Consider the following 15129-nt stretch of genomic DNA (forward strand, 5'->3'; position numbering starts at 1 on the left):
TACAATATACTGTAGGCAAGGAGGCAGCGTGGCCGGCACTATACGCCATCACCTTCACTTCACTTAAAACTGGGTGGACTAGTAGTGTCCTGGTTCGATACAACAACTCTTAGGACAGGAAATGAACCCTGGGATCACATGAAGATTAGACACCCAAACTTATTACCTTTAAACACTTTAATATTAACCTAGCCTAACCGCTTCAGGTAACGTTAACAGGAAGTTTAATCATCAGGTGAAGTAAGCTAGGGTGTCTAATCTTCAGGTAACCCCACACGGCACCAGCAACAACCCTTTACCAAATAGATTAGCTACCCTTTAATTTTTGTTTTTCAGTTTGTAAGTTTTCTATGATGTTTACAAACGCGACCACCCCGTTACTCTGGCTGGCTGGTTGTAGACGTGAAGGGCGGCCATGGGGAGAACTTATACAGTATTACTTGGTGTCTTATTCCTCGACAATAGTGACTTGGAGATGCATGGTTAAGAAACAATTCCTTAGTGATTCGTTGATAATTCATCTCTCTCTCTCTCTCTCTCTCTCTCTCTCTCTCTCTCTCTCTCTCTCTCTCTCTCTCTCTCTCTCTCTCTCTCCAAAAACACACACACACACACACCCTGGAATTATAACCTGGGCTAACTTTGTCTAACCCAACCTAACCTAACCTAGCCTATAGTAAAGCTTGGGATTAGAAAATTAATATTCCCCATTTATTTTCACCTAGTTTCTCCCATCCATGCACAGCCCCCCCCCCAACCCCCAACCCCTTTGCCGCTCTCTCTGTCTGTGTATGTAATTCGTAAAACCTTTGATCTGCCATTAAAATTTTCCAGGAATTTCCAGTTTGTGAAATGAGTCCAGATGTAGAGTGTCAGGATGGTTCATGTACCCACACACGAATGCCAAAAAACTTAGTACCATTTTTTTTTAATTCTAGACCTGAGAAGACATTTAATTGGCTCCTTTATGTAATTTAACAAAGGTAGTTTATAAAGTGGGTACGAGAATTAACCTGAAAATAACACACACACACACACACACACACATATACACACACACACACACACACACACACACACATATATATATATATATATACGGTCTCTTCTCCTGATAACTGAAGTCCATGACGTGTGACTAGAAAGAGCCCGTCACTCAGGCCTTTTTTTTATGAAATAGACCTGTGATTCTTAACTACTCCTCTTAAGACGTCAACAGACACCCTAACCTAACCTAACCTAACCACCCTACTGTACGGTTACGCTGGGTTGCATTAGGTTGTTTTGGTTTTGTTAAATTTGGAGGTTATGTTTGGCTAAATTTGGCGATGTAATTTCGGTTAAGTTAGGTTTAATGTGGACAATATTGGTTAAATTGGGTTAAAACAAGATATTGTTAGTTAGATTAAGTTTGGTGTGGGTCATTTTGTTTAAAATGACTAAGTTAAGTTTAGGTTAGGTTAGGCTAGGTTAGGTTAGGTTAGGTTAGGTCTGGCTGGCTCTCCTACTCATAACCAACCTAGCACAATAAGATACACTGCTCACCCCCTGCCCCTACCCCAGGCTCTCCCCCCTGCCCCTCCCCCTGCCCCTCCCCCTGCCATTCCTCAGCCCCTCCCCCTGCCCTCACCCCCTGCCCCTACCCCAGGCTCTCCCCCCTGCCCCTCCCCCTGCCCCTCCCCCTGCCATTCCTCAGCCCCTCCCCCTGCCCCTCCCCCCTGCCCCTCCCCCCTGTCACAAACGGCGGCTGTTATGATTGGTGTTGATATACTGTCGACCAGGTGAGGCGCTTACACCTCTGCTAACCTGTCAAGTTTGATTAAAGTGGAATCTCCTCATTACATGTATTATTTCAAGCAGGCTCTCTCTCTCTCTCTCTCTCTCTCTCTCTCTCCTCTCTCTCTCTCTCTCTCTCTCTCTCTCTCTCTCTCTCTCGCTCTCTCTCTCTCTCTCTCTCTCTCTCTCTCTCTCTCTCTCATTTCATCTTTTGACCGTCATGTGAGATTAAAACGAGTATCAATTCTTTTTTATATATTCGAAATGTTGAGAATAAAGCACTATTTTTTTTCCTTTTAGTCCTGGGAATTTTCTTCTTATTTATTACGGAACTTTACTGTGGGAAATATAAAATTTTTACTCTAATGAAGGCTTATGTGTTGATCATTACGAGAGAACTATTAGAAGGCTCCTGTCTGTCTATCTGTCTATCTGTCTATCTGTCTATCTGTCTGTCTGTGGTCTTTTTTCCGGTTTTGCTATCCATATATATTGATGTAATTTCCACAACCTAACCTAACCTAGGGAGACGAACTATAGGAAGGTAAAATTTGATGTTAAAACACAATAAATTTATAAATGTACTCGAAGATATTTTGAACTTTATAGAAATATTTACTAGCAACAGGAAGTGCAGTGTTGGCTTAGGGTCAGAGGGGGAAATAAATAGACTGTCACAATATTTAGTTTCCACCACTTTAACAACAGTTAGCGATTTCCACCGATTTTAGACTCGATTTCCATCTGGTCATATGGATGGAAATTCTCTAGTCACTAACTTTCAGCTTCCCGGAGTCAAATGAGTTCAACTAATAATACTTACCTCGAAATAATGACAGAAATCAATTACATTGTGTTGATAAAGTTTTGGAAGGCTAATATTAATGTTTATTGGAGTGTTATATGTCTAACTGTACAAGCAAATACATCTGACCAAGAGACGAATGTTATGAATGTTGTAAACAGGAGAGAGAATGTTACTGGGGACATTAAGTGGTGATCGATCATACGGCCACATTCAACATCGTACCTTTAATTCTCTTATTTCTTGTATCTCTTTTTTATTTTATTTTAGAACTTCGGCAAAGTGTAACAGCTTTATAATGATGGCTGCATGGTATCCCCTACATTGTATAATTATCCATGAGTTGTAATTAGTAATGAAGGAATAAAAAGAATATCACGAATATATTTCAATCATTTTCCGCTTCGTAATCAACACACACTCAGACAGAGCTCATTTCCCTTCGTCCTCAGTATCCTGCCGGAGTCCCCCAGGTGGCTGTTGCAGAACGGCAGGTGGGCGGAAGCGGAGAAAGAGCTGCAGAAGGCGGCCAGATGGAACAGCAGCAAGACCTTCGACCACAGCTGGCTCCTTGCTACCATCACCCAGATGAAGGTCGAGGTGGGTGAAGAAGGTTGAATTAGGTCTTGTGGTCTTCCCGGTAATGATAGGTCCCGGTTATTAGGTCCGGGTCTTAATTGGACCCCGGTAACTCTGTTGACGGGGATACGATGAGATAATGTCTCTCTCTCTCTCTCTCTCTCTCTCTCTCTCTCTCTCTCTCTCTCCCTTCCTCATAACACGAAACTCACCCACAGAATCACTTAAACCCGGAAATCAGATACCAACGTCGGTGGATAAGCCCCTCAGTGGGTCACCCGGCTGCTGCAACAATGGGAAGTAACTCCATGGTTTTGCTTCACTAGACACGTAAAGTCAACTCGAGTATCTTCTATATATGTTAGACACAGTGCTCGTGTTCTTTTATTATTATTGGACACTTAGGTCGCCATCACTGTCTCTCCCTATACCGTGGGTAACTCCTACACGATATCACTGGAAATTAATAATATTCGTACTAATGATGATAATGGTGAGAACAATGATAATGGCAATAATTGTAATGTTAATGAAAATAGCAATGATCATAATAATAACAATATGAAGTGTGATATCAACAACAACAACAATAATGACAACAATAATAACAATAATAATAGCCCAGCAACAAGGAAGAATTTAATCATTGTAAAAAAAATAATTATATTCTTCGTAATAATCAGACTACATTCCTACTGATTTTTAAGATCCTGTTTATTACGCATCCTGAAATACATTAAACATTTATGGTTCTGGAATAAGAAAATGATCGCGTAATAATGACGTGTACGTGTTTCCCACCCTGCCACGTGATGACAGCAGATAGCACTTTCACTTCATCTCACCAGCAGTGACAACCTCTCCACTTGCTGCGGGAAGGTTGTCACGAGCCAGGCAGAGGGACAACTAACAACACTATAAAACACAACCGGTAAAACACCTTCTCCCCTAACTGACAAACCATCACCAATCTCATTAATCTGTCATAGTCGCCACCAACCACCTGTCCTCATCAACACCTTCCCAAAGGCTGTAAATAAATTGCCATCGAATATCCCTGCCAAGAAGGTAATTAGTTATCAGATATTTATCACTGAGGTTAATTGCCTACGCTGATCATCTGACTGTCAGCGAGGCTCCGGGCACCTTGATGTTGACAGTCGTTCCCGTACTCACTTATTCCTCTCCTACCTGTGTGTGCTCTCTCCTGAGTACTAAATAATCAGTGCCTTTATGTGGACTACTCTTTTAGGGGGTGTACTCGTTATTCTACTTCTGCCTCCTGTTGTACTCTCTATGGTGTACTCGACATTCGTGACTCTGTATCCTAAGTATAGTTGTAGTCGACGTTTGACTCCTGCAGGCGTCCTCAACTCTCGTCTCATCTGCATCAATAACATTTAAAACTCACACACCTCACTCACTCCTTCGCACCATCAGTTGCTTGTACCGCCTTTTACACACACACACACACACACACACACACACACACCATAAAATACTACATATATTTTTCCATTAGATTATTCTCGATGGTTCCAAAAAGCTGTATACCCTCTCTTAAGATGTTTACACTTGGCTTGAAGACCCGGTAGATAAAAACAGCTCGTTGTCTTGTTAGGAGTTATCGTAGCACCAAATTTACCTTATTTCATACACAACTTTTTTCCTATAAAATTTAAGTATTTTTACTATATTCATGTTTATGTATATTAATATTAAATGTACATGAATGAATTTATACATAGGGTTAGAAATATAGAGAGGGAAGAGAGACAGACAGACGGACAGACAGACAGCTAACTCAAGGTACTCAGAGAGCAGGGACGTCAGCGTTAGGTGGCGGAGGAGCTTCGACTGACTCCTGGGGGACGACTGCTATCTAGTGTTTACCCGAGAGATGAGTGGGAGAGTGTAGGTGGGGGGAGTTGGGGGTAGGCACGGGAGGTGAGGAGTGGTGGGGAGTGGTGGTAGGTACGGGAAGTGGGGAGTGGTGGTTGGTACGGGAAGTGGGGAGTGGTGGTTGGTACGGGAGGAGGGGAGTGGGTGAAGGTAGGGAAGGTGGAGGTGTGGAGCGATGGTAGGTAGGGAGTTGGACAGATGGGGAGTGACGAAGATAAAGGAGGTTGGAAGTAGGAGATGGCGGAGAAGTGGGGATGTGAGGTGCAGTAGTGAGGGAGGAGAGGAGTGAGAATGAGGTGTAGAGGAGAATGGGGAAGTGAGGGAGTAGTGAAGGAGTGACGGAGGGAAGGAAGGGAGAGTGGAGTGTGGTTCTGGCGTGTGTAGGTGAAGCGTGAGGATAAAAAAAGAAAGTGTGAAATAGAGACAAACAATTCTGAATTGCTTTCCGGCCTGGTGGAGCCTTCTCTTGTGCTCTGGGGTTTTTGCGACGTCTGGTGCAGTGAGAGAGAGAGAGAGAGAGAGCGAGAGAGAGAGAGAGAGAGAGAGAAATGAGACACAGACAGACAGACAGACAGACAGACAGGCAGAACAGAAAAAAAAGACAGAGAGAGAGATGGAGAAAAAGAGGAGGTGAAAAAGTAGAAAAAAATTAAAGAAAAAAGACTATATTTTCTCTCCTTTTCTCTCTCCCTTTCTCTCTCTCTCTCTCTCTCTCTCTCTCTCTCTCTCGACAACTGAGGTCTTAGCAGTGTTCCCAATAATGACACAACACAAAGATGCAACACTCATACAAGGATTTACAACTGGCAATGAACGTCACATCTTGAAGAGAAATTCCCACAGATAAAGTATAAAGTTTCCTCTCACATCTCTGGACAGACGAAGGCAAACTAACTTAAAACCATTACACCTTGATTTGATAAATTTAGATTAGGTTAAGTTACTGTAATTTAGGTTAGGTTAGGTTAGATTTTGTTAGGTTAGGTTAGGTTAGGGGGAGAAATTACCGTAAGAATACGTCAGACTCGTACACTAAGCCGGAGGAAATTGGGTCACTCATAGAAGACGAGTTTATCACCGCTCACGTCTCGTTCACATGGTCATTAACCCTTCCTGTGTGTGTGTGTGTGTGTGTGTGTCTGTGTGTGTGTGTATGTGTGTGTGTGTGTATCTGTGTGTGTGTGTGTGTGTGTGTGTGTGTGTGTGTTTGTGTGTGTATGTTTATGTGTGTGTGTGTGTATGTGTGTATCTGTGTGTGTGTGTGTGTATCTGTGTGTGTGTGTGTGTATCTGTGTGTGTCTGTGTGTGTGTGTGTGTGTGTGTGTGTATGTATGTGTGTATCTGTGTGTGTATGTGTGTATCTGTGTGTGTGGCGTAAGTATTTATATACTTATAAGTACAGTACGTGGTTATACATAATCAAATTCATACACACACACATACCGACACGAACCACCTACCATACATTATTATACATGACCTGGTTTATGTATGTATATCAAGGTTTCCTACACATACCATTGGTTCCTCGATGTATACACAATTATTCAACAACAACACTGACTGATCTTACTGAAACACCTCCCCGCTATTGACACACACACTGGGACTGTCGGATTACGTGAAGATTAGGCACCCCAGCTTATTCCACCTTAGCCTTAACCATCCTAACTTAACCCTAACCTAACCTAACCTAACCTAACCTAACCTAACCTAACCTAACCTAACCTAACCTAACCTAACCTAACCTAGCTAAAACTAACCTAACCTAACCTAACCTAACCATCCTAATTTAACCCTAACCTAACCTAACCCAGCTAAAACTAACCTAACCTAACCAAACCATACTAAACCTAACCCTTGAACTGTCGTAGAAAAATAACATAACTTATTTTTTATTCGTCTAATTTTCATTCAACAATTTTAGATGTTGACGGAAAGTTGGTCGAAAAGATAAATTAATAAAGACAGAGATAATGGAATTGATAAACGGGTGAATAATGACATAGGAATAAATGAATTCAACAACAAATGATTAGTGACCCAAAGATATATTGTGAGTCTCTCTCTCTCTCTCTCTCTCTCTCTCTCTCTCTCTCTCTCTCTCCGTGCTATCATCGCCTCCTCTCCTTCGTCGATCCTTTATTGCTTTCTCCCATTTACCAACTTTATAGAACTCCTCTTCTTATTACCTCCCCCCCCACCATTCCCCACCCACGCCTCCCTCCCTCGTCCTGAGCCTCCCTCGGTGATTGGTTGGATTATAAAGTTACCCGACCAATCAACAGACGCCGTTGACTTCATTGGATCACTTTTTTGTTATCTTGTGTGTGTGTTTATAAGGGGGGGGTCACTTTTTGTGGTTCATTTTCTTCTTCTTTTGTTGTTCTATTTCTACTTCTATTCCGGTTCTTCCTCGCTTTCCATCTCTTTGTTCTGGTGTTTAGTTCCTATTGCTCTTCCTTCTCCTCTTTATACTATTCCTCCTCCTTCTTTTTTCTGCTTTTGCTTCTTTTTCATTTTTTTGTTTTTGTTTTACCCTTTCACCTCATTCTCCTTCTCTATCTTCTTCTTCCTCTTCCTCATCCTGTTTCTTCCTCCCCAATACATTTCTTGCATTTATTAATCTATTACACATTTCTCGGTATATTCTTTACGTCACATGAGTCAATAGGAATCAAACACGTTCCTGAGTACATTTAAGATGCGTTCGTGTGTACCGCTTCCCAGTAAACCGCGTTCATGTTTACAGCTTCCGTGTCCGCTACGTCTCCGGCATGTCCTTGTTGTGAACGCGGTAAACCCTTAAAAAGTTTACATATTTTCTTGAGCTATCGGGTAGGAGGCAAATAACAGTCATGAGCCAGTTAATGTAGCGATGTGGTAAACATTTTTCTTTTACGAAACTTCCCTAAACAGCATCATCAGCACCTAGATGTTCCGGGAAATATCGTGGAACTGACAGCACAAGTACATTCACGAAGTTTGAAGTTATAGATTTCATTAAGAATGTTTTATTTATCAACATTCGCTTAATCTATCCAAACAAGTATCATATTGGAGTTTAATATAAAGTTTGATAGATGTGACTAGATTATCTAAGGTTCTCTCGTCACCATTGAGTGTAATATATGTTATGTTATTAGTATGTGTTTCTCTTGCCAGCGGGTAACTCATGGTATAGCCACAACGCAAAAATTACTCCATTAACTTATTCCCTAACGCTACCCCGACAGAAGTTATGGTGAAAATGGCTTCAGAATTGCACTTTGACGCTTTGTATTAAGGTTTTCAGTTAGAAATAATCATTTAGGAAAAGAACCTTTGAGAATACGAGGCCATGTCAGGTGATAATCAACATACATCACCTGGAACACTAATTAGCCCAATTACCAGGTAGGTCGCTATCAAAGACGTGTTGGAGTTATTGTTTGTGAAGCGTAAAGGAGAGTTATTAGTGTTTATGAAGACACACACACACACACACACACACACACACATACAGCGTTGAATCTCGGTGTTCGTGGCTCAAGGAGACAGGTGAACGGATTTTACTAATTGACTGTACATGTAAGACAATTAGGAGAGCTTTATCACCTGTACTTGTCTCTAGAACTAAACATTTCTTCATTAACGAGGCTGATTGGGGCTTTATTACCTCAATGTCTTAAGATTATTCAATAGTGAAACCTCTGTATAACGAACTTATCTCTCCATATAATCCGATAGATGGAGCATTTCATATCTAACGGACCCTCGATATAACGGATTTTCCTCTCATATATATAGTCCGTTAAATCGAGGTTTCGCTGTATTTCGATCTGGGGGCTTCTCGTTAATATTAAAGATTACAGAGTTGGTATTAGCCTTGATACATTTCTTAGCTCTTGTATTTAACATATTAAGATTTCATTAATATGTACAATAGTAATAATACATATACGATACATATCCTTATAAGTTCACAGACATAAAGTGTAAACAGATGTGTGATATTTACGTTAAGTCGTTTTTAATACTTTTCCTTATTGTCACTCCAGCTTATAAGCCGGACCCCGCTGAGTTAACCACTAAGCTTCTGACTTTTCCATCATTTCTAGGATCTAAGATTTGTGAGTTGTGTTCTCCAGTGTTCTAGGTTTTGTGAGTTGTGTTCGCCAGTGTTCTAGGTTTTGTGAGTCGTGTTCCCCAGTTTTGTAGATTTTGTGAGTCGTGTTCTCCAGTGTTATAGATTCTGTGAGTCGTGTTACCCAGTGTTCTAGGTTTTGTGAGTCGTGTTCTCCAATATTCTAGCTTTTGAGTTGTGTTCTTCCCTTTATGAGACGTGATCTACACTGCCTTCTCTTTGCGAGTTATGTTCTTCATGGTATGCCTTTATAAATCAAGTTCTTTCTCTGTTCTCCGCTTGTGAGTGGCGTTGTCTACTTTTCTCTAAGACACATGCTTATCTCTGTTCTGTTTGTGAGTCGTATTATCAAATCAATGACCACCGTGTGTGTGTGTGTGTGTGTGTCTCTCTCTCTCTCTCTCTCTCTCTCTCTCTCTCTCTCTCTCTCTCTCTCTCTCTCTCTCTCTCTCCTGCAACATAGGATGACGGGTTGATTACATATTAAGGTTGACGTGCCCTGAAATCTAATTAGTAGAGTAATATTCAGATAAAATTTTGAGTATAGTGTGCATGTTTACCCCGGACACCTGGCCCGATTTTGGTGTAACTTTAGGAATATTACCAAAATCTGTGACCTGTGACCTGTGACCTGTTTCCCACCACCTGTCTCCTACCACCTGTCTCCCACCACCTGTCTCCCACCACCTGTCTCACACCACCTGTCTCCCACCACCTGTCCACACCACCTGTCTCACACCACCTGTCTCCTACACTTTCTCGTGACCTGGTGCTATATAAGGCTCTGCTCCTACCACCCCTGTATTATTCTCACATCTGTGGGACACCTGCTGCCTCTGTCACCCCACCTCAACAGTCAAACACGTCTCCTTACATTATGTAGTGGCTGCTAGATACACAAAAAGCTATATTACGTTAGAATTTAATTACTGAAGTGCTGTGGTTTCTAACAGTCCTGAGGTACATGGGTTCGTATCCTTATCGTGATAATGTGTACTGGAGGTTTTATGTCATGGAAATAATTGCTTATGGTTCCTTGGCTTCCACTATTCCTGAAGAGCCAGGGTTCGTGTCTCTGGTATTAGGTTATGTGATGTTGTATGTAGAAGAGTCGACGAGTTTATTTTACTGTGAGGATGTGATTTCTTACGACACAAGGCTTATTTTCTGTCACAGCTGCACTGGTAAACTTCCATCTCAGAGATATATCATGCATGTTAACAGATGCAGGAGAACAAAGAGGAAGATTCAAGTGATGTATAACAGATGTATATATTTACTAAAGTCTCTTATAAGTTAAATCTGTAGACGAGCTCTGAGAGTTTCTTAAAACAAACTTGAAGTGAGGTCAAGTTATACAGTATGTCTAATGGTGAAACATATTATTAAACTAAAGTCTTACGTTATATTAGTATTTCTTTGTACAGCTAAGGAGTATGGAGGGTGTAGGATGGTGTACAGCATTTTATTGTACAATTACAGTCTATAAACAGTACTGTACATTTTCCTTTTGAGTACTAACACTCAGATTACATGTACTGGACAATGGATGGAAGATGTACTCACATATCTTCACTACTCGGTAACACAGTGTAGACAATGTAACAATCCATTTGAAATTCGGACATTTTCGATGATTCTTTTTTTTTTGAAAGATGGATAAAAGGAGAGTTATTTATATCTCACCTATTCCTACTCTTAAACATAGACATTCTTGCCTTAATGCGGTAATGGAGTACAGTATATAGTATAGTAGAGGTAATGACCACTATACCTTGACACCCACCTGAGGCATCACCTTTAATTCCCTGTCTCGTAACACAGCCTCGAGATTCACTTTATTCTGTCAAATTAAGTCTCGGGTTTCATGTGTCTGTCGTTTTCTATTCCTTCATCATACCACGAAACCCTCAAAAAATTACTAATTCATTTTCCTATATTAATTAATCTTCTCACATCGTTTGACCTTAAATCAATAGTTGTTATTTTGTATTAAGTGTCATGTGTCGACTTCCCAGAAGGTAACCGTGTATGTTATTGGACTGTCAGGACGATCTTTATCAAACTTGCCAACTTTTATTTTCCCCAGTTACTGATCAAACACACGAGTCCTTCTCCCTCAAACATTACTCTACAACACAACGTTTCTCTGTGAAGCTCTATATTGGGATTAAATAACGTTACACTTCAAACGTCAAAGTCGTGTTCCAGTTTATATGTTTGTGATAAATTCAAAATAATCCCGTCACTACCGAGAGCTGGAGCCACTGAGTAACACCAGGTACATGTTGTAGGGCTTTTGCTGTGATTAATTAGTAGGGCAATGGAAAGTGTTGCTGGCTTCCTATCAGTACTAGAAGACTTCACTCGCTTATTAATTGGTTATTAACATTATTGTTGGCATTAATATAGCAATTAATTCGCTTTTATTGCTTTTATATGACAAATTACATCAATTAATGGTATTCTTTACTCTTTACAAACAAAGTGTATTCATTTTGCTTCTCCCATCCATTAAATTTCCGCCAAAGTGACAATTTCACCACTTAAGAGTTGAAACAGCGTTGAACAGTGATGAACAGTTATAAACAGTGATAAACAGTGCTTAACACCTGCGAAATCAATGGTAAACCGTAACATCTGCTGGTAGTAGGATTGACCTTCACATCGACCAGTAGGTTCTAGGAACCCAGAGAATAGCGCCCGTGTGAACCACCAACTGCTGACCAGGCGACAAAATGCTAATCCGTCCACGCTGGGAACGGTCCAGGATTGGGCAAATGTTGACCTTCCATAACACAACATGACAGGAGAGAGATACAGTGATGCTCGACGCCATGCAATGAACGAGTTACTACGACACCATCTATGAACAGCAACACACGCACACACACACACACACACACACATAAGACTAATGAGCGTCTTCCCACATCCTCTCGCCTCCTGTTGTCTGGCGGGTAAGAAACCTCTGCGAGAACTTTCATGTTTAATTTAAATATCCTGTTATGCAAAGTAAGTTTAATTTAAGAATAATACAATGAAGGCTGGAGGCATCTGGTGCTTATATCTTTAGATTATATTACATCAACGTAAGATATAATTAGATTAATTATGAAACATGTATACCCAGCTTCCATAGAGACTGAAAATGCAACCGACCCGCCCCGCTTAAAGTGACAGAAGATGTTCACCACCACTAACCCCAGTCCACCCACACATCTCCCTGTCAAATTAGTTCTCTGTCTTTTAAACTGTACTCATTGGGTGTATTTTATTGTACTCAAAGTGTTAGTAATAAGAGTAATCATAAGCGTGTGTGTGTTTGGATGAAGATAAATTATGTACATTAAAATCCTGCCACAGTTGGGTTTTCCCCTTTATCATATTGCCAGTCTTGAAGTATAAATTTCTCTCAAAATGGATGAAATGAGAACCCATCTAGTTGGCTCACTTTAGGATACGACAAAAAAAAAATATCGAAATAGAATGGTGTCCAAAATGTGTTAAGAATCTAATCGTAGGAGAAATTTAACGAAGGAGTTTTTGAGAATTCATATTTTGCACCACGAAGTTATCTATAACAGAAGTCGATACGCAGGGGACGAGGTCCTTGTACCTGCCTCCTTCCCTGTCCCCCAGGAAGTAGTCTTGTGAGAGATGGGACGGAGAGAAGTGAGAGGTGCAGGGAAAGTTGAAGGGAAAGGTGCAGGGGAAGAGAGTCAATGCAGAAAGGTGCAGGGGGAAGAAGAAAGAGGTGTGCAGATATAGGAAAGAAAGATAGACGTGGTGCAGAAAAGAGAGATAATGGGAGAGGAACTGGGAAGAAGAAATGAGGTTGAAGGTTTAGGACGGATAGGTGTGACATCTGCAGGAAAGAATGGTATGAATAGAGATGAAAGAAAAATGAAAGGAGAGGTGAGAGAAATGAAGGAAAAGGAGAGAAAATGAGGATGAAGTGAAAGGGAGAGTGGTGGAGTGAGAACTGAGAGAATGAAGTTTATCCTACAAGTATTTACACAAAAAAAAAGGGAAAGTAGCAGAGAATATGTCATCATCTGCGTTATGCCACACTTGAAATTTAAAACTCCCTCACGCGGAAAAACATTCTTAGTCAGGTTAAAAGAAGAGGGAATTGAGCTGAATTAACACAGCTAAATAGATCTTATTACTGTTTAATCTTGAATCTTCTCCTTCAGGCAGAGAACAAAGACAGCAGTGGCCAGGACGTTCAGGAGCAACAAGAAACAGGGGCAGTAGGTCCTCTTCCTGTCTGGCCTCCCTCAGGAGAGTGTTTAGGCAGCTGCTGGTATTCGTGAGGACCCCAATGTTGAGGAGGATCTCATTATGTATTTCAACTGGCTTACCTGCACCTTAGTCTACTACGGCATCTCCCTCAACTCAGCCAACTTCAAGTAGGTACCGAGATCAGAGGGTCTTCAGTGTCATATACTAACATCTGATGGTCATTTACTTACCTCCTTTCCTGCAGCATGGATCCTTCCTGTACATGTTCCTGGGGCCTCATGGAGCTGCCCCCTTACACCCTCATCATCCCTCGTGGCTAGGTACGGCAGGAAGATCCCTCTCGTCACCTTCGTCCTCTGGGTGGCCATCCTCGTGCTTCTGCTGCTGCCTGCCGGTGAGTCGATGGAGTTCTTCACACTATCAGGATTCGTGGTGTGTAAAGTTCTTTATGTATCCTGTCATCCCCTACCATATGTGTCCCCTCTACCATACGTGTCATCATGCCATTCCGTATGTGTCTTCCCTGTCTATATACACACCAGTCATTGGCTATAATTATTTTTATCACCGTGAGGTGGATGCAGGTCGCTCTTACACTCATTGTCACTTATGTTTACTAGTGAAGCTTCATGTTGCCGCCATCAAAGACAACACACCTCATATATAAGTTGTTCACCTTCTGAGACTGGAAAAAATTAAATGACAAAACAACATCATTTAATATTTATAAGCACATATTTTAATTCTTGGGCATGGAGGCGAAGAAAGCTTTTGATGTAAGTAGGTGTTTGTAACTCATAAATATAAGACTTTGTAAATACAGTACGTTTGTTGTTGTTGGAGAAAGTAAGAATACGAGTAAAGTTTAAGCGAGTGTCTGATGCGTGGATGGTGTCGCTCCAGAGTCTTAAAAGATTCTCATGATATTCCTTAAGTGAGAGTGTGAGAATACAGTTAAATGGTTTATTTTAATTAAAGCGAAACATTTTTATTTTTCATCATACTCATGGGGTTAAGCATCATTCTCTAAGGGTTAAGTCATTATATTCATAGGGTTAAGTCCTCCAAGGGGTTAAGGCATACTCACGGGGTTCAGTCGGTTTACCATTTAATAACTGCAACATTTACTGAGTTATTGTTAAAGAAATAAGATGCGAAAGTAATGTTTGGAGCCTATTCCACTGAGTTTATCTCTCAGGAGCTTTATAACCCCAAGTCAGGCCTCCTCATGGCAGTTACTCTTAAACCTATAACCTACTTTATTCTTGCTAATATATTGAGAGTTTCTTCAGTAAAAGATATTATATTTTAAATGTTTATGTTCTTATGTTCTTATGTTTGTATATATTAGCAGACTCGAAGGGTTTAATTTAGTTTATGGTAAACACACTCATTGCTACAATTAGTTGGTTACAAAATGTTTACAAGAACAAGTTAAGCCGTGTATAGGAAACTAATGCAAATGTCTACTGGCGGGTAACTCGTCCTAATTAGTTTACATCCGCTATCACTGAGAGTTTCCTTGAAGTCATTAAGCCTCCTTCTGTGTACCTTAATGACATACTACCACCAGTAATATTAACTCTCCCAAGTTGGCTCTCATTAGCTCTAACTCGACTCTCTCTCAAATGACAATTTTTCCCTCATTAACATTTAACTTTCACAAATAGAATTTTCTTCGCTGTCTTTGTCG

The 15129-nt window shown here is 40.8% G+C and overlaps 1 protein-coding gene across 2 annotated transcripts in view; it reads left to right on the top strand.

Moving 5' to 3' along the window:
* Window positions 1-13521, top strand: part of LOC121876297 (steroid transmembrane transporter SLC22A24-like) — a 44612-nt gene extending 31091 nt beyond the window's left edge. For both annotated transcript variants that reach the window (XM_042381347.1, XM_042381348.1), the window contains exons 8-9: window positions 3034-3181; window positions 13388-13521. In XM_042381347.1, coding sequence (XP_042237281.1) covers window positions 3034-3181; window positions 13388-13507 — 268 coding nt within the window. In that variant the 3' untranslated portion in view covers window positions 13508-13521. The remainder of the gene's footprint in view (window positions 1-3033; window positions 3182-13387) is intronic.
* Window positions 13522-15129: the final 1608 nt, after the last annotated feature.

Source organism: Homarus americanus, unplaced genomic scaffold, assembly GCF_018991925.1.
Source record: "Homarus americanus isolate GMGI-L3 unplaced genomic scaffold, GMGI_Hamer_2.0 scaffold34921, whole genome shotgun sequence".
Lineage (NCBI taxonomy): Eukaryota > Metazoa > Arthropoda > Malacostraca > Decapoda > Nephropidae > Homarus > Homarus americanus.